Raw genomic sequence first — 21,132 nt, 5'->3', positions numbered from 1 at the left:
GTTATCCACTCCTGCAGGACTATGTTAGCACTGCCACATAAGAGGTCAACAAGAGAATGTACACAGAGTGCACTCAACCTCCTAACAGTGACCGTCACTCCTACGACATAGTCACAGCAGTGACTAACTCATTACCGCTGTACAGAAAGACCCCTACACTTGTGTTCTTTACATTTATTTTGTACCACTGCAGGCAACAATTGTTTGGATGGTCCAAAATCTCTTTAGGTTTATCTTCTTCTACTGTTGTAGAACTAGAGCTAATGAGCTACTGTGTACTGTCGGTTCAAAGTAGACCACTTTCTCAGTTAAAAAGTGCACTGCGACAGATTAATTATGAAGATATTGAAAACATCTGAAAACCCATCCTAAAAGACGACATATCTAGTGTAGAGTGATCTTTACAAAAACAGAAATAGTTTTGTACCCTAAGAGCTAAGAGGAATGACAGCAAAAATGCAAGAAGGGGACAGGAAACAGTTAGCGAAGACTTAACCAAGCACAGAGACACAAGAGTGAGTTAGGGATGCGGAGTGAGACGAGTGCATCTCCACCTTATCATCAAGAATTTATGCAACATTGACCTCATTCCTTTGATATGTTCACAATGCCTTCATTCAAACCCACGAAGTGCTTACTTGGAGAAAGTCACACTATAGTTTCAGTAATGGTAACTGGACCCACACTAGTATCAACAACAATCGTACTTCTGCCATTCAGTGCAAATATATTGTATTGAATACATACTCTTCACATACAGTAAGGAGATTTGGCTGTGGAACCTTCAGCCAATTGTTTGAGACCTTGTCAGTGACATATTGGATCAGCCCACTGGAGTATTTTAGTCTAATTGTCTAAATCTTATAAATTGGTGAAATCCTTATTTCTACAGTGCTTCCATTGGAATGTAAGAAGGACTATCTCACATCTCAAAATTAAGCTCAGTCATAGAAAAAATGCATAGATCCATGTGCACGAATTCGATGATGGTATGATAAAACTATTATGATTGATTTGTAGAAAATCATAAATAAAGATAATAAAAATAAGCTCAATTATTACACACTTTTTCACGTTCAGTTACTTATGTCATGCTTGCATCTTATTTCAATAACTTTTTTTAACATTATTTTTTTTGTTTTATTGGCTATCGTTTGTGTCAGTGGGCACACAAAGCAGTGTCGTTTTTTGTGCTGGGATGCAATTTGGGATTCATTTATTTCTTTGTGACTCAACTGTATGTTTTTGAATTCACTCCGCAAATACCTAGTCGGCAATAAGCACTTGAGGTAAATTGTGTGCTTTCGAGCAACATTCTCCTTTAGCTGTCGACTCTGTTGCTCTTATGCTGGTCACTTGGTTGGTATAGTCTCGTGCCTGCCAACTTCAAGTGCATTCCTGGTGCATTATAGTCTTATAGAGAGTTTTAAAACGTTTATAAAGTTCAGGTTGTTGTGTATTTTCAACCCATCCATGGTTGATATAAAACCTTTAGCTATAGATTGTCATGACTAGAACCATTTGTGTTTAGAAGTCAAAATGGAGCTAAACCCTACTCAAGTTTCTCGCGTCTCTGATGACTTAAATAGTATTATGCACCCATATTTCCCTTCAGGCCGAATCGAGTCTTCTGCACCTGTACATTATTTCCATAAATAAACCCTATGAGTACAGTGATTTCTTAAATGGTATAATGTCAAGGTCAGTGGCAGCTCCTCTGCTAAGGCAATGAAACGTCGCCCCAGTGCTTTGTGCAGTGAAGAAAAAGGAAAAATAAAATGATAATAACGCAATGTGTTGGGCCAGCCAAATGGTCATGCGCTCTTAGCATCTCTTCACACAGGCTCCCACGCCCTGTTTGAGCCCCGAATCAGGCTGCTCAGACCAATCATGACACTGCTGTCATGCAGGTGACAGCAGTGTTGTGATTGGCTTAGGGGAGTCTGGGAGCCTGTGGGCGTCCATGCTGCCGGGAGTCAGGGAAGAGAAGAGGACGAAGGAGAGACAGAACCATCTCTCCTGACGAAAAAGGTAAGTGTTTTTTTGTATTTTATTTTATTTTTTATACCTCCCTTGCCCCCACCCGCACTGCCAACACTGCTGAGTAGCATCCGTCACTGGTCAAACTTTGCTTTATTTATGACACTGAGATCATTGTCATTTTTGTCATTTTAAGGATTTTTTGGACCCCGTGCAAGACATTTTTGGGGTAGAACAACTTCAAATTGTATTACCTATTTTCTCATAAAGCAAGACCACATGAACCCAAACAATAGCATCCTTAAACTTTCACACAAAAAGAGCTGACATAGGTCACACAATTCCTTAAAATGACACTGGGTAGAGCGAGATAGTCATAGGTAGCGGCAGGAAGAGAGAGGTTCTGATAATATTAAATAGAAATGAGATAGAATGACAGGAACTGAGAATGATCCCACTCTCCCCTTGCCTTAAACGTCTCTACCTGCGTCGAGAGCTGGCCTAATTGTGTAATCTGACCGAGGTCAATAAAATGTTCCCAATAATAAAGTATTTTATTAACACGGCAATGAAACTAGTACTTTTTAAATCAAATGCACCATACAAACGTCAAATCTTTTGGCTTCTACAATGCTGCACGTGTCTTGCTACAGACAGCCTTGACTACATGGAAAATCTAAAGTCATCTTTTGTTCAAAACAGTACAATAAGAGGTACAGAGAGAGAGTGTGTTTGGGTCAGGCCCCTTTAGCCATTGGTTTTCATAGTTTTGCATTTCTTGGTTGGTCTTTCTATCAAGGCCTTGGCTCTATATGTGGATGGGTATATTTTTAAGCATTAGGTTTTAGTGTTGAGCTCAAGTAGCTATTTTGTTATTTGATAGCCTGTCTTTGCTTTAAATGTATTTACTTTTCTCACACTAAACGTTTAGTTGCTGGCTTATAGTTATTTTCTTTAGGGAGTCTTTTTATGTGGTGATTTAGACTGTTTTAAAGATATAGCACTATTCACTATTCACCCTTGCACTTTTATTTGATTTATTTTGCTGTCATGTACCATGTTCATGAATTTACAGATTACTATGTTCACAAAGTAAAAAATGTGCACACATAAACTTTCTTACAGATGCAAAGAAATACAGACTCTTTGTCTAAAGTATGAATATTTCGTTGTATATGCTTTTTCATTTAAGCGCTTATAACACAAACTTCATCTTCGTTTTTATAACACTCTTTGTCGAAAGTGCATCTCAACTCTGGAAAATAGAGGCCTATATTTATGAAAAAGTGGGGCATCAGAACTGATACACTACTTTTTCTGCGCCCCCTTACCGGCACCTAACAACACCATGGTTGCACCGTTTTATGATACGGTGCACCATGGCAGTTGTTAGCACAATAGAGTCAAAATTGTTGACGCTATTGTGGCACTTTGCTACTCTAGTGTCAAAAATGTAGACGCTAGTGTAGCAAAGTGCAAGGAGGCTAATAGGTTTCTATAGGTGCACTATTTTAACTCCTGCTGTGAGCAGGCATTAAAAATGATGCCAAAAATGGTGCGCTGTTTTGTGCAGGCCCCCTAGCCCCGGAATGCCCCCCCTTGCATACATTATGCCTGGCGCAGGCATAATGTGGCATAAGGGGTCACAAAGTGGCACAATGCATGCATTGCGCCACTTTGTAAATATGGCATGGGGAAAAGGCCACCTTACCACCAAAAAATGACACTAAGACAGTGCTAAGGCGGCGCAAGGGGCTCTTAAATAAGCCCCTAGTCTGTTCGAAAAAGGGCCCTAATCCAGGGGCGGTTCCTCCGTTGAGGTGGAGTCACCCCCTTGCCAGCAAAGGCAAACGAAAAATGAAATGCTAATAACATGTTTAAAAAAATGATGGAGGGCCAAACCTACATGCACATTGAGATCTCTCCAACCAAGCTACATTGCGGGGTGGAGAACAACAGCAAGCACAGGCTCTCAGTCCCGCTGGGAGCGCAAAAGAAACCCGATCCATCCAATTCTGACCCTGTTCTTATGGGCATTACCTGCATGAGAGCATCATCTGGATTGGCTGTAGGGGAGTCTGGGAGCCTCAGCCTGTGCACACACACACACACACCAGAAGAGCGGCGTGTGGCATGCGGTGATTGACGAGAGGCAGGTGCGTTTTTTTTCTTTACTTATTACCACCCCCATTGCCACCCCACCTCCACCCCACTACCTTTTCCTGGCTCCGTCCACCCCCCCCCCCATTGCCCTAACCACAGCTTCCATATTATTGTAGCCCAAGATATTGTGTCATTATGGCATTTACTTTCTAAGAAAAGCCAAAGCTAATGGCTTTGCGGTAGAACGTCATCCTTTAAAAAGTATGCAAAGTGAAGAAAGGCAGCTTGAACTAACTCAAAAAACATAAAGCTGTTATTGATGCACCACACAGATATACAAATGCATTGCTGTGAGGATTGTGGTATATTATATTGTGTGGTTGAGTGGCCTCACCATGTAATACACTCATGAATCTGTCTTGGGTCCAGTCAGGCTCATTTGTAAACCCTCTTGCTCACCCCTGTGTAGATATGGCTTGAAGTAATAAGACTGAAGCAAAAGAGCTAGTGTAGAGCATTTGCACGCACCAAACAACAAACTAATAGTCACACAACACAAAAGAAATCCATCACCAACTTATAAAAATAGATTACCTTTTTATGTTTTGTTAGATACCAAAATTCACTGAAGGGTTCTGGCAATATAGATACAACACAAAAAACTTATAAAAATAGACTATGGCCCTCATTACAACCCTGGCGGTTGGCGGAGAAGTGGCAGTCTTACCGCCAACAGGCTGGCGGTAAAAAATTGGAATTATGACAATGGCGGTTACCACCATGGTCATCCGCCACTTCTCCGATCCGACCGCCAGAGCGGAGACGACCGCTAGGCTGGAGACTTGGGTCTCCAGCCCGGCGTCCTTCACAAGACCGCCGGCAGTATCACGACCCGGCTGACCGCCATGGATTTTATGGGGTTGGGAACCGCCATGAAATCCATGGCAGTAAGCACTATCAGTGCCTGGGAATTCCTTCCCTGGCACTGATAGGGGTCTCCCCCCACCCCCACCTCCACTTCCTCCCCCCACATCCCCCTGCCACCACCCAAAGTGGCAGGACCCCCAAAGTGGCAGGACCCCCCTCCCCACCCCTACCCCCAACATCACAACCCAGACACACACCGTACACGCATGCATACACCACCAACACACATACCCGCACACATATCACCAAACATGCCAACAGCCACACTCACAGTCATACACGCACACCCACATACAGACATACACGCACACATCCATTCAGACACACAGACAGACAGACACGCACACATTTCCAAACACAACACCCCCCTGCATGCATACACGCACTCACACACACCCTCTACATACTCACACGCACACCCCCATGCAAGCACACAACACACAACACTCCCCCCTCCCCTAACGGGCAATCAACTAACCTGGTCCGTTGATCCTCCGGGAGGGGACGGGATCCATGGGGGCTGCTCCGCCGCCAGCACCCCGTCAACAGAACACCGCCACGCCAAATCACGGAACGTGATTCGGTGGGCAGTGTTCTGTTGACGGGGCGGTGGAGGTGGAGCAACCTCCACTTCCCTGCCGACTGCCAGTATGGCTGCTGGCGGCTCTCCATCTGGAAAAGGACGGAGGGCTGCCAGCAGTCATAATTTGCCGAGCGGAAAACCGCCTGCCTGGCGGTATTCAGCACAGCGGTCCCTCGACGGTCTTGCAAAAAGACCGACGAGATTGTAATGACCACCTATATTTTTATGTTTTTTTAGATACCAAAATTCACCGAGTGGTTTCGGAGATATACATTTTTAAGTAAGCCGTATATCTCAGCTTTTAGTCCAAATTGCAAACAAGCAATGGTAACTGAAAAGTTTGGAAGCTTTTCAAAACTTTTAAAGAGTTGTGTTTGGCTACTCTGGCCTGGATCAGATGACCAATTCCAACAGGGAGAAGATCAGGGGGGACATAAAAGAGTATGGAATATTTGGACATCAAAGCAGTCACCAAAGCAGTCCAGGTTGACACTTTAGGTAAGGACCACCATAGACTTCAATGGAGTGGTCCGGATGCTGGGGATACAGGGTGCTGATGATGCTGAAAGATGCACTTGAAGCTGTGTGGTTAGTGACCTGTGCCCAAGCACACATGTTGCTGATTGTCTTTTAGAGGTCGACTGATGAGTACTGAGATGTGCATCAATCAATCAATCAATCAATTATTTGTATAGCACAACCTCTCACCCATGGGGTCTCAAGGCACTGGTGAGGGGGCACTGATCAGTCGAAAAGCCAGGTCTTGAGGTCCTTCTTGAACTGATTAAGTGAGGGGGACTGCCTGAGGTGGAGTGGCAGCATGTTCCAGGTCTGCACGGTGAGGTAGGAGAAGGATCTACCTCCTGCTGTGTTCTCCCTGACTCAAAGGGTGGTGGCGAGGGCCATTTGTGCACAGTAGAGTTGTATGGAGGGGTCGTAGAAGGATAGGCGGTGGTTGAGGTAGGCTGGTCTGATGTTGTGCAGGGACTTGGAAGCATTTGTCAGGAGTTTGAAGGTGATGCCTTTGTTGTTGGGGAGCCAGTGTAGGTTTTGCAGGTGGGCGGAGATGTGGATGTGGCAGGGGATGTCCAGGATGAGTCTGGCTACTGTGTTTTGTATTCACTTGAGTCTTGTTTGAAGTTTCTTCATGATGCTGTCATAAATTGTGTTGCTGTAGTCAAGTTTGCTGATAATGAGTGTGCGGGTGACCGTCCTTGTTTCGATGGGGATCCACTTGAAGATCTTTTGTAACAGGCAAAGTGTGTGGAAGCACAACGATGAGACGGCGTGGACTTGGCAGGCCATGGACAGCAAGGAGTTGAGAATGATGTCAAAGTTGCATGCGTGGTCAGTGGGGGAAGGGTCGGTTCCAAGGGCTGTTGGCCACCAGGAGTCATACCAGGCAGTGGGTGTGGGGCCCGGGATGATGATCTCTGTCTTGTCCGAGTTGAGCTTGGGGCAAGTGTCTTTCATCCTGTCAGCGACTGCTCTCATTTCGTTGTGGATGTTGCTCTTGGCTGTTGATGGTTCATCGGTAAGAGATAGAATTAGCTGTGTGTCATCAGCTTAGGAGACGATGTTGAGGCCGTGGTAACTGACGATCTTGGCGAGGGGGATATGTAGATATTAAAGAGGATAGGGCTCAGGGAGGAGCACTGTTGTACTCCGTAGCCGGTTTCTTTTGGTCCCGAGATGAATGGTGGGAGTCCAACTCTCTGGGTTCTTCTGATGAAAAAGGAGCAGATCCATCAAAAGGCCATGCTGCGGATGCCTGCATTGTGTAGGCTGGTGCATAAGGTGGTGTGGGAGACAGTGTTTAAGGCAGAGGAGAGGTTGAGGAGGATGAGGGCAGCTCTTTCTCTGTGGTCCAGTAAGGTGCAGATGTCATCCGTGGCTGCAAAGAGAGTAGTTTCAGTGTTATGGTTGCTCCTGAATCTGGATTGGGAGGGGTCTAGGATGTGGTTGGCTCGAGGAACTCTGTGAGCTGCGTGTTGGTAGCTTTTTCAATTACCTGAGCCAGGAAGGGGAGCAATGAGATTGGTCTGTAGTGTTTCATATCCCTTGGGTCAGTAGAGGTTTTGTTCAGTAGAAGATTGATCTCCACGTGTTTCCAGTCGTCTGGGAAGGTGGTGGTCTCAATGGAGTGGTTGATTGTCGGGCACAGTTCAGGGGTGATGGTGGTGCTGGCTCAGTTAAAAATGTGGTGTGGGCATGGGTCCGAGGGTGCCCCTGGGTGGATGGAGCTCATGAGGTTTCGGGTGCCTTCAATGGTGATGAGGGTCCAGTGGCTCAGAGTCGGCTGGGGGTCGATTTTCGTGGAGGTGCTGGTAGGTTGGGGGAGCTTGGATCTCAACTCCTTCATAGAAGTCTTAGGTTTTTTAGTGAAAAAAGGTGGAGAGGTTTTGCAGAGGTCCTGAGAGGGGGGGATGGCTGTGGTGTCCATGACGGGATTTGTGAATTCCTTTACTATGGTGAAGAGCTCCTTGGTCTTGTGTGCATTGGTGTTGATGCACTCCTGAATGACTGACTTTCTGGAGGATCTAATGCACTGGTGGTGTGAGGTGACTTCGTCTTTGTAGGCTTTGCAGTCTGTTATGATCTTGATGTTTCTCCACTTTCGTTCTAGTCATCTGCAGGTACGCTTCGACTTTTGGAGATCAAACAAGGACCATTCATAGATAACTGCCTGGTTTCTTCTTGCTATAAAAATGAATAGAGGGATAGGGAAAAGTAGGACACTCCTCTGGACTTTTGATTTCAACATCACCTAATATAGAGGAGCATGTGTACCTGCGAGGTGTGAGACTGAACACACTTGATTTGCTCGAAAAGTGTTTGTATTTCAGATGGTCAAGAATAGAAGTGAAACACAACATGCTCAGTGCTCGTCCCATGAGAGTAACTATGTTAAGACAGGTGGTGCCTCAAGAAAACATACTCCCCTTCATCTCCCCTACCTGATTCTCTTTCCAGGTAACAACTTAAGTCTCTTCAGCCTGATATCTTTCCATATGGTATTCACAAAAGACTTAGCTCCTCTGATACATGTGCTGCCTGACAAGGACATCAGTATATACCCATGCTATGGATTGGGTTGGTTGTGCAACCTTTATCAAAGAGATTGAGAAGGACACAGTGATGGTAGGCAACCCATTTCATGTCCGTGAATTTAATACAAACTTAAAGAAATCCCATTGGATACTATGCCAAGATTTGCTGCTTATTGACTTATGGTTCTGGATGAACTCGGAGCTATGTTTCTGCCAAATTTAAGAAGGGCTAGCTAAGGCAGATCATCTTTATGTTTTTCACAAGAGCCTAGAGCAATGTGGTAAGTGGACCAAGCCAAAGTCTTATTTTTTCCCCTTGAGGTTATTTTCCCAGACCAAGGAGGAACAATATTTAGTTTTGCTTCTTTATCTATCCTTCCCTCTTTCTTTATATAGGTTCCTTTTTGGTTCCTCTAATCAAGGCTGTAGGAATATGTGTGGTACTATAGGGCTCTGATGCACATATGCATTTCTCTTGACATTTGTTGTGATTCTTGTTTCTGAACTCCCACATATATGATGAGCTTTGTCCATGTCTCCTCAGAGAGCATATGGGAGCTATGCAGGTGCTTGGTTCTGCAGAGCGTCCATAAAGGTCAGTCCATTTCTTCCTTATAACAATGTAATTAACAACCGATTCTTGTAAAAGTAGCAGGGGTGTGGCTCTCAATTTCAAAATATCCCATGGATTTTGAACATAAGGAAAGACTCTAAAAGCCTGGGAGAAATTTGAGACAAGTGGTTTCAATCAATTTCTGTGAATCTGCTTGTTGATCAGAAGAGCTCCCTTCTTCTTATTTTGCCAGGTTTTTGGAGAAGAAAGCATGAAGACTATAGTCCCTCATCTTGACCCTAGACATTAGATCAAGCAGCTGCAAATGTACATATAATTTGGAATGGAGGACAGATGATAGGGGACTTTACACTGTCTGCACGTGTGATATGTAAGCAGAATATCTGCCTATTGAAAATTTGGCCAGTGTCAGATAGCATGCCAACAATAACACCTCCAGCTCTGTCACCTACTTGAAAATATGCAAAGGTAACTATGACATTAGTGGTGGGGGATATATCTGTGATGACAGCTGCAAAGCTAGTGCCATATTTTTGTAATAGAGAGAAAGTGCTCCTAATATGCTGTGAAATAACCCCTTGCTGTTATTGAGAGAGCATATGTAGGCTCTGATGTTGTTCTTCTGGAAGTACATTTCGAGTGTCCACTCCTATGCAATAAACTCCACTAGCAGAAATAACAATTTGAAGATTTTCTACAATTTTTCTCCAAATGTGGGCTGTATAAAATTTAGATTAAGCCCCTTAGATGAGAAACATTTGCCACCCTAGCAGCCTTTTCCTCCACTGCTGTGGCAGCAGTGGTAAATTTACCCCACTGGCAGAAGGATTTACTGTCACACAGAATTGAAATCTATGCCCTAAATGTAGGTGCAAACATTAGGTTAACAAAACTGTTGGGAAGGCTTGTAAACACCAACAAAGCTATAATGTTTTTGGGGCAAGGCCCTGTCCATATGGCCAGCCCTGCCTCTCACCTGGGAACTATCATGTCATGTTTGGATGAACAGCAGACCACAGGTAGGTGCATGTCTACAGTCTAGAGAGAAATAGTAGAGCATATGAGTGATGTAAGCTTACTGGTTTCAGCAGTGGATGTTGCTATGATGGGCCCTCTGCAGACCAGGATTCTAGTCACGAACCTAGTATATCCCTTAAAACCAAACTAGTCAGGAGCTCAAGATGTTAGAGGGAGAAGGATCCTAAAGGTTACTGAGCACAACCAAATATGCATTAGGAGAGAGGAAATGGAAATAAATTTAACACAAGTGAAAACAGAAAAACAAAAACGTAAGGGGCAAGAAAACAGGTACAAACTGGTACGAAATTCAATTCAATTCAATTCGCTTTTGTAAAGCGCAACTACTCACCCAGAAGGTTCTCAGCAAAGGGCCACAGCAACTAACAACAAATTACCAGACATGGACTCCATCAGCACTATCATAAATGGTGCTCAAGCACCATTTGTAAGAGTGACAATGTTTTAGGAAGACGTGCTTGGGGGCCCTCCCTCTTCCTCTCTCTTTTTGCAAGTATATAATATAGAAACCATATGGCCTTATCACGACTGTATTTTGTAATTCTTTATTAGTACTTGAATAGCACTACTAAAGTGTTACAAAATGCAGTGCACTGACCTACAAGTGTCAATACCTACCTCCACCTCTCCTATCTGTTCTATGTGGAGTTCCTTGCACATGTAAGTTTTCTACTTAGTCCTTAATGTGGGAGGAGCCAGGGGGACTAGATGGAAAAAGGAGTTAAATCGGAGCAGTTTAGAAAAGAGCAAGGAGGGCAATAGAGAGCATCCGGTAGGGGTTTAGGAGGCGACATGCACCAACCCACAAAAAAGTAAGGCCATTTTCATTCACAAACTGGAAATCTAAGGTTACTACAGACACAAATGGACCCAAAACAGTGGTAAATTACTCCAGCTTAGAGCTGGGGTAAGTGCAGCACCACAAATGGCCAACCACTGGTATAGCAACACCCTCTCATAGCAAATAATATAGGTGGGTTTTAAAAATAAAAGCTTCTAGGAGGTAATGTTAAATTAAAATATTTCAAATAGGTAAACATATAAATAAATATAATTTAATGATAAAAATGTAAACCATAAAACAGTTATTATTTAATTATAGAATATGTTCATGAACATTTTGAATTTATCATTTTTTTAAATGAAAATATAATTAAATTACATGTAATTAATTTTATACATCTCTTTTGGTCATTGTGAATGTATATTTAAAACATATTTTTTACTTTAGGTGGGGATTTATTTTTTAATATGAAGTTTGAAAAATAATGTAATATATTTAAGTTAATTAAATTAAGATTTTAATGAAAAAATTAAGGGGGTCATTACGACCCTGGCGGAAGGCGGAGAACCGGCGGTAAGACCGCCAACAGGCTGGCGGTCTTACCTTGTGGGATTATGACCATGGCGGTTACCGCCATGGTCATCCGCCGGTTCTCCGTTCCGCCCGCCGGGCTGGAGACGTGGGTCTCCAGCCCGGAGGTCGTCACAATACCGCCTGCGGTATTTGGACCCGGCTTACCGCCGTGGATTTCCAGCGGTTTGAACCGCCATGAAATCCATGGGGTAAGCACTATCAGTGCCAGGGAATTCCTTCCTTGGCACTGATAGGGGTCTCCCCACCCCGAGTCCCTCCCCCACACCCCCCACCACCCCTGCCACCCCCCAAAGGTGGCAGGGCCCCCCTCCCCACCCCGAACCCCAACATCACATAACTCACACACACCCGACACGCATGCAGGCACCACCAACACACACACGCACACACCCCGACATACATGCCAACATCCACACACACACTCAGACACGCACACCCACATTCAAACATACACGCACACATCCATACAGACATACCCACAGACATACACGCATCACCCCCACAAGCATACACGCACTCACACACCCCCTGTACACACTCAGACGCACACCCCCATGCATGCACACAACACACAACACCCCCCACCCCTAACGGACGATCGACTTACCTGTTCCGTCGATCCTCCGGGAGGGGACGGGAGCCATGGGGGCAGCTCTGCCGACACCACACCGCCAACAGAACACCGCCACGGCGAATCACAGGTCGTTATTCGCTGGGCGGTGTTCTGTTGGCGTGGCGTAGGAGGTGGAGCAACCTCCACTTCCCCGCCTCCCACCAGTATGGCGGTTGGCGGCTCTCCGTCCGAAAAAGGACGGAGAGCTGCCAACGGTCATAATAGGCCGAGCGGCAAACTGCCTGCACTGGCGGTCTTACGCACGGCGGTCTTTAAAAAAGACCGCTGAGGTCAAAATGACCCCCTAAATACCCACCAATAGTAAAAGGGAAATGATCGTTTAAGGCTATCACAATGGCCTTAAGTACTGCTTCTACCCATTACGCTTTGGAAGTGTATCAGGAAGTATCAAAGTGCATTAGGCTATGGCTTAAGTTACCATCGTCCCGTTCTCCAGCCCCAGCTCTGTATCTGCCTGATCACCTGTCTGTGCTGACCCTGAATTCTGACAGCATGTCCACCACTACCCCAACCCTATGCGGAGAACAGCTGTCATGACCAGGTTTTGAAGGTGAGCATTGATGGGACCTCTTTAGTCGAGGGTCATGAGCAAAATCTGCAGAATTTCAGTAGTCCTGCTGTAGGCATGTGCAAAGGCTCTGCTTGTACACATTCTGAGCATTTCAGATCAACCCTAACATCTTGCTCTATCCTTGGTGTACAGCTGCAGGAGAGTCTTGACACCATTTCATGGCTGTTTGTTGTGTAGACTTGCAGGGAAAAAGAGCTTCTCAATATAGCAAACCTCTTCTCACAAAGATCCTGTCAAGTTCCATCACAATCTATTCCTGAACCTTGATGTATAATTTTGTATTCTTGATTGAAAGAAATTAGAAAAATATTTGTTTGATATAGCAAAAATATAAGAAGAAATGGTGGGTGTTTTGGATTGTCCAGTTTATTGCGAGTGATCATCTCCCTTGCCATGTTACTTGCCAGCCTGTAAGTGATTAGAGAGTGGAATCTGAAAAAGAATAAGATCCATTGTGGATGATGGGCATTTGCACACTTCATGGAGAGTTCTTAGTGTAAGTCCATACTGTGATCCCAAGATGAGCACTATCAAGATAATATCTCAAGAAAATGTGTCATTATTTGCTAGTAATCCCGTTCAGAGATTGTGTATTTGGTTTCTGTTTGTGATAGAGTTTTGAAATTATTACCTGTGAGATACAAGTCTAGGGTCTTAGGATCACTTTGTGAGAATGCTGCTCACACTGCAAATAATGATGCACCTGTTTCTACGACAAAGAACAGAAGCACATCAAGATTTCTCAGTGTTGGTACAGATGTAAATGCGGTCTTCAGTCTGCAAAAGGTTGCTTTAAACTGTCTATGAAAGTTAACGCACCAAGGCCCTCATTACGAGTCTGGCAGTCCTAGGACTGCCGCCAATGCGGCGGTCCGACAGCCACAATATGACCGTGGCGAAAGCGCAATTGTTCAACCGCCAGCACCACCATTTTTTCTCCAGCCGACGACCTGGCGGTGCCAGCGGGCTTAATCCGCAGCGCTACCCTGGGGATTACGACTCCTGTGTCTGCCAGCTTTTGCATGGCTCTTCCACCGCCATGCAAAGGCTGGCAGAGACAGGGTGTGGGGCAGCCCCGTCACACTTTTCACTGCCTGAATTACATGCAGTGAAAAGCGCGACGGCTGCTACAGTAGTATACCCAGATCGCAGGGAAAGATAAAACAGTACAAAGTGTGTCACACCACTGTGTTACAAAGTAATTCTGGCAAAGAGGTGTATTACATGGTTTGTTTTACTGTTCTTGGCCTAAATAAGGGAAGACAACATTGTAACCACGTCTATGCCGCCCCCATTAAAAGTCTGACTGATAGCAGGAACACTGAGCATCTTCTCAAGCACATCTGGGAGGATTGAGTGGTTCTTCGTTCCCTCCCTCAGATGAGGTGCTGCAGCCTCACTGGCTTGCAGGAGCAGCTCTCACAAATGCACCCCTCTGCAGTGCCACCACAAGAAGTCAGTGGAGTTCATTTGCCAGAAATACAATTCTGCCTGATTTGCATGATGGTCGAATCCAATCACTTTGTGCGCAAACATTGTCACAAACCACGACACTATGGATAATGTCTGAAAACCCTATTTACAGGAATTGCTGAATAAAAAAAAAAACATATTTATTCATCACATTATTTTAGCGCAGTGTGTGTATTTATTGTATTAAATAATATAATCTGAAAGCAGGCAAACCATGACAAAGTATTTTTGCTAACATTTCATCATTGATGGTTTGACAGTGGGACGCCTGCGAGTTTCTACTCATGGTGCGCATGCGTTGCTCCACTTCACAGGAAGGGCTTCACTCTTGTGTTCTCTGACTCCGCAGGGATGCCTTGACCAGCTGGATGAGGTTGCTGCATTGATTGCCGCCACGGTTCACGACGTGGATCACCCCGGCCGCACAAACTCTTTTCTGTGCAATGCTGGCAGTGAGTTGGCGGTGTTATACAATGACACAGCCGTGCTGGAGAGCCACCATACAGCGTTAGCATTTCAGCTAACTGCAAAGGACAACAAATGCAACATTTTCAAGAACATGGAACGGTGAGTAGGTTGTTTCGAGATGAGGGGTGTCACATATTTATTAATATATTTTACTATGTGTAAACAAAGCCTAAAGACTGCTGTCATTATTATTTAACGTGTTAAATCTAAAATTTCACACTGAATTACGATCATACCAGTCCCCGACATGACATTTCAACCGGCGGTATAGGTATTCAATAGTGCAATAAGTGCAGTGGCACAGAGGCCCCGTGGTGTGAGGGGCCCATTGATTCCCAATTATCGACTGTTTTTTAAAACTATAAAACAAGTTAAAAGAGGGCCCAATTTCCGTGTTTGTACTTGGGCCCACGTCACCCTTGCTACACCACAGAATTTGACAGGCAGCTTGCCTTTATAGAAATCGTATGCAACCCTTTGAGTGTTGTGCTCTGGGACCGATTTTTCAAGAATACCTTTGCACTCATATTTCATTTATTGTTTATTCGCTGTCGGAGTTGACAACCTTACTACTTGCCACAGACAAGACAAATAGCCTCGCACCCACCATACATTGGGGGTCATTTTGACCTTGGCGGTCTTCTTTAAAGACCGCCGAGCGGAAGACCGCCAGTGCAGGCGGTTTGCCGCTCGGCCTATTATGACCGTTGGCAGCTCTCCGTCCTTTTTGGCTGTTGGCGGCTCTCCGTCCGAAAAAGGGGTGTGTGCGTGTGTGTGTGTTGGTGGTGCCTGCATGCGTGTCGGGTGTGTGTGAGTTATGTGATGTTGGGGTTCGGGGTGGGGAGGGGGGCCCTGCCACCTTTGGGGGGTGGCAGGGGTGGTGGGGGGTTTGGGTGAGGGAGCCGGGATGGGGGTGGGGGAGACCCCTATCAGTGCCAAGGAAGGAATTCCCTGGCACTGATAGTGCTTACCGCCATAGATTTCATGGCGGTTCAAACCGCTGGAAATCCATGGCGGTAAGCCGGGCCCCAGGTCTCCAGCCCGGCGATCGTCTCCGCCCTGGCGGGCGGAACGGAGAACCGGCGGAGGACCATGGCGGTAACCGCCATGGTCATAATCCCACAAGGTAAGACCGCCAACCTGTTGGCGGTCTTACCGCCGGTTCTCTGCCTTCCGCCAGGGTCGTAATGACCCCATTATGTCTTAACCATGCTTTGATGGGACAACATATAGAAGATTGCTGGATATTATTCTTATTCTTATTTATCGATAAATCATGCTCTTCTAATGAAAGTGTTGTAAAATTGTATTTAATATCCTATGTGTAAAGTGCACGTGTACCATAAAATTGGGTTCTTGGTTCTATAGACATCCGCAGGAAAACTAACAGTGCAAACAATGAAATGGTACAAGATTGAAGCGTTAAATATTAATAGAAGAATAATGTTTACAATGCCTTCCTGAAAACCAGGTAGGTGACTTCCAGAAGGGCAAAGATAGAAAAGCATTTTTAATCACGTTTTAGGCCCAAGCTGGCTGAAAGAACAACTTCTGCGAAGGGTCCAATAATACAAAAGGAAATATCTCTGAATGTAAAGGTCCAGAGGTCCGATAATGAAAGAGACACTCCATAACACTGGTTCAGGCTGGGTGGAAGAATGAGTGGCCCATACTCAACCAGTGGCTGCTGGGTGGTAAACCATTGCAAACTCCAGTTGGCTTACAAGACATGCTGTATGGACAAGTAGGTCCAAAACAATGCTTGTCCAGACAGTAAGGATTTGACCTGTTAAAATGTTACTATAGCATTAAACTGGCACCCCAATACAACATTACACAATAAAGACCTGCACTGCACAATCAAAGCCCTGCATACTTTAACACCCTTATCAACTTCTGCACCTCAGACACCTCTGCCATCCTTCTGCTCACCACATTCCTCATATTGAACACCTGCATATCACCCCTTTTCTTACCTGGCTCCTTGAGCCTGGATCGTTCTTCTGCTCCACATTAGATCTTCAACTTTCGTACGAGATTTTTGCAAGAAACTGAAAACATGTCTTTCCCATTAGGTTCCAGGCAGGGTAGCTGCCCCTGTCTTAGGGGCTGGGCTACCCCCCTCCGGGTGATATGCGCTCTGTTCAGATCTTCATAACATAGCATTACATAGCATAACTTAACATGAACAAACATTGTTACATGCTGAAATGATGTACATTGCATCCGTTGATACAAAGTGATAGGTTGGTGGTATGTGATGGTTGGTATTGGAAGGCCTTTCAGCAGCATTTGCTACAACTGAGAACAGTATCCTGTGAAAAAGAATGAATAATAACCAAGCCACCCTGAAACTGTTTGACTCATTCTGCCTTACTAAAAGTCAGTGATTCAGAGTGATACCCTTGTTATTCAGTCCATTAGGCATTACCCTGAGTTCGACAAGGGCCAGTCATTTTTCTGGTACCTTTTAACTTCTGTCACAGTCCTCTTACTACTCTCGTTGGCAGAAATATCTATAAATTGGTATGTACTCTGTGACCAATCAGATGTAATTTTCCTTAAGAAGTTCAGCTTCTTCAAGAAAATCTGTGAATTGATCAATAAGAACTGTCTGGGACTCAATGTTGAAAGACAACGAGGGTATGTAGCTTGAAACTCCCTTTTCTTATCTCCTTATAATAAGGCCTTGCTCCCTCCCCTTTCGTTAGTCTCTATGTCTGATGTAAGCAACTTACAAAATAGTATTTGACCAACATACAACTCAACAATGCACTATTCCTCACCACTTTTAGACAGTGTAGCTAAAAGAGATCAACACCACTCTCCTTCTTCTGGAACTAAGCTGCCTTGCTCACTGACTAAAACTAAGGCCCTAATTAAGAGTTGCAGTGAACTTATGGGATGGAACCTCCACACCAGTAATTATCATTAACATGTAGGAACACCCTTCACTACTGTGTAATTATGAATTAGACCTCTTAGAATGGGGAATAACTATGGGGGCACATAATGCTGTGTGGCATTCTGCACTGTATTTCCTATTCCGAAGGCTTTAACACTCCCATTTACCACCTGCTGTCAACAGGTGGTAAAAGGAAGCAAGGGCTTCTGTTCATGGCAGGAAAGATGGTGGGCAGTTTGGAGTGCAGGGGAGGAAAAGGGAAAAATGCCTTGGCCAGGAGGGAGACAGGCTGCCAAATCCTAAAGTGACTGGAGCTACTGGAAAGTAAAATCAGGTCTGGTGTTCCTGCACCCGGGAAACAAGATGTAGGAACACTAGACTAGTCATGATTAGGCACAACGGAATTCCGTACAGGAATTCCGTTCCGCCCCACTCATAATCAGGGCTTTACAGGGTCATTTAAAGGTTAGCAGTAACATTACATCTGATGATATTCAATCCACCAGCTTCTTAGTTTTATCGCTTCATTTAGAAGGGGAGGATCCATTGTGTTTTCAGTGACAGAGTCATGCTGGCTGCAACATTGGAAACATCCTCACTGCCAGGCAGCCAGTGGCATACTGCAGTTGATATGGTGTCATAGGAAGGCATTGGAAGGCATGTCCTATGTAGGTCACGGCTTCCGATGTCATGTCTCCTGCATTTTTCCCTGCTTGGAACCGTGATACCAGGCATGAAAAAACACATCAGTGTCCACATGCAGGGAGAAAACTTTCAGCACCACTGGGATATGGATTTCACAATTTTAAAAAGCAAACCCAACTGTATGGATATGTCTTTTAAAAACTAAAAAATCTCAACCAGTCCATCATGCTTCCATGGTAGGCTAACACGCAATTTCAGCAGGAGCACTTTCACAAACAAGCATTTGTAAAGCCAATAGGTCTCGGCAATCTGGGTACTAGAGGTGTTGGCAATGATAATGCATTTGTATGTATCAATAAAAGCAGCCCCAGAGCCATACACGAATGTATTTACATTGCCAATGCCTATAGCTCTCAGACTGCTGAGGCCTATTGCCATTGCCAATATTTGTTTTTTTACAGTTTGCCAACAGCAGGCATGTCAAAGCTAAGGGTCTAAGGTGTTTCGTGTGAAAATTGTTTGAAAAACTTTGCACCTTGAGTCATCCAGATTTTGAGTTTTTTGTTTAGTTGCATGACAAGATGTGGGGATTGTTGAGCTTTGTGTGAGTGAAATATTTCCCAAGGTGTGACAGTTATAAGGAAGGGGGAGCTTTAAGCTCTTTCAGGTTTTCGTATGAGAACACCCAGTATGTTACACAACCCCCAAATGAAAAAGTTGTAGGGAAAACACAATCTTGAAGCAACAGCACCTATCAACTCCTGTTCCTTTTTAAAGTGTGAATGGAGAAGCGATAACTTATCATTCGCTGTACCACCAATAGCATAACCCGTCGATTCAGTGTAAAACCACAGACGCATGCTTTTAATTTGGAATAAGTGTAGAGGTAACAGACACATTAGACTAAAGATTGTGTGGCTTTTGGCTTCCACCATAAGGCTTTGTAAAGTGTTAAATCACATTGTGTTTACATCACAACATTACTCAAGCCAGATCCATTTATATATTTCTGCCTTTAAAAATCAACAAGTAGCAAAATGCGTTTAGGCATTACCAATTAATGGGGCAAACAGGATCCAGGCAGTGGTATACGATAAAAAAATAATAAAATAAAATAAACTTGCTGCTCTGCTCTAATTAAAACAACATAGCTCCTAATGTGTGGCGGGACCAGTCACCCATCTTTTAAAAAGTAATAAAGTAGTGCCGAAACAATGGATAAAATATAGCTGCTGCGTAGGTTTACAGAACTTGATTGATGCTCTCGGGGAGGGCTAAACACCAGAAGAGAAAAGACGTATGCATGCCCTTGTCAAATGGGGATGCCGAAAAATGGAGGAACGATGGTGCCAGCAAATGGGAAGCGTATGGGTGGGCTGTAAGCCCACGAAGTAGATACAGCATGGCTCGGTTCGAGAGAGCATATGTGCGCCGCTTAGACCCGAAACCTAAAAACCCTGCCAGGCTTTTGAGAAAATCTAGAAAGCATAAATGCCAACATTTTAGAGCAGATAAGTGCAAGATTAAAAAAAAAAAAACAATAGTGAAGAAAATGTATTTTCCCCATTGAATTAGACTGAAGCAGAGGCAATCTGTCTGAATCGGTTTATTGCTATGTATAGTGACATAAAATCAGCATTTTATTTTTGGCTGTTCAATAACATAGCACAAGTTCAAGTTTATTTATTTATTGTTTGGAACTCCTAAGAGATACACATAAAGAAGATCAATGACAAACTACATACTCAATAGATAAAAAATTACATTACCTTACAAATAAAGTGCAACAATGTACAATCGGTCTAACTCTATAAAATAAATTGTGTATAAAGTGCATCCCTGTGCCAACTCTCAAGGCTGTATTACAATACACAACTTGCAAAACAACCTCACTACTTACTTAATAGATTAAAATTTACATTACCTTACAAATAAAGTGCAGCAATATACAATCCAAGGCTAAGAAATAGATTATGTATAAAGTGCATCCCTAAGCCATCTCTCAAGGCTGTATTGTAATACATTTCCTATACAATGCATCAAAATATGAACAGACAGACTCTATAAAAAGTGGTTTATATGAAAAGTACATACTTTTATAAACTCACATTCTCTATAAAACAATCAATATAGATTTAAAAATGCACCTAAAAGATGTAAAAATCCAAAAACAGAACATTTCATTTGGGGGCTTAAACAATAGTTCAAGAGCTTCACTTGCTGAACGTACCCTACATTTAAAAAATAAGGTTTTTCAGCCATTTTTTCCTCAGTAACAACAAAGAGGAACAAGCAATTAAAACGTGCTTGAGATCTTGCGCATCCATTTGACAATAATCGTACACATTCAAAGTGCCATACCATTTGTGGATTAGGCCCTTTAGCGGCAGTATATTCTGTCTCAATAAAATACAAAGATGCCTCACCCCTGTGCGAGATTCTAAGATAAGTAGAGCTGTTTTTTTTTTCAGAATTGCCAAATTAATCAAGACGTTGAATCTCCTCTTTTGGCTACAAAGCTCCAGATCTATCTGATAACGTTTGTGCATTGTGACCTCCTTTAAACTCATTTTAAACTGATGAGGCAATATAACAGGAGTTGAATAAGAATCTAACTCTAACAATTCTAAAGCATGTTCATAATTTCTAAAATAATGAGATTTCTCTCTCAATGTTATAAAAATGTCTTTGTAAATAAGATGCCTTAATGAAGATTCATCATTGTGATATAAGCAGAAAGCCCTCCAAACCACCCCTGCTAAACCCTGAACGAAATAACTTCTGATCCCAAACTCCAGCCTTA

The 21,132-nt window shown here is 43.8% G+C and overlaps 1 protein-coding gene across 2 annotated transcripts in view; it reads left to right on the top strand.

Annotated features, from left to right (window-relative positions):
- PDE8B (phosphodiesterase 8B) overlaps positions 1-21,132 on the top strand; it is a 900,595-nt gene that overhangs the window by 757,905 nt on the left and 121,558 nt on the right. For both annotated transcript variants that reach the window (XM_069223470.1, XM_069223477.1), the window contains one exon: positions 14,661-14,878. In XM_069223470.1, the coding sequence (XP_069079571.1) occupies positions 14,661-14,878 (218 nt within the window). The remainder of the gene's footprint in view (positions 1-14,660; positions 14,879-21,132) is intronic.

The sequence above is a fragment of the Pleurodeles waltl genome, chromosome 1_1 (genome assembly GCF_031143425.1).
Source record: "Pleurodeles waltl isolate 20211129_DDA chromosome 1_1, aPleWal1.hap1.20221129, whole genome shotgun sequence".
Lineage (NCBI taxonomy): Eukaryota > Metazoa > Chordata > Amphibia > Caudata > Salamandridae > Pleurodeles > Pleurodeles waltl.
The sequence above is the reverse complement of the archived record's forward strand: the minus strand, read 5'-3'. Positions and strand labels throughout refer to the sequence as shown.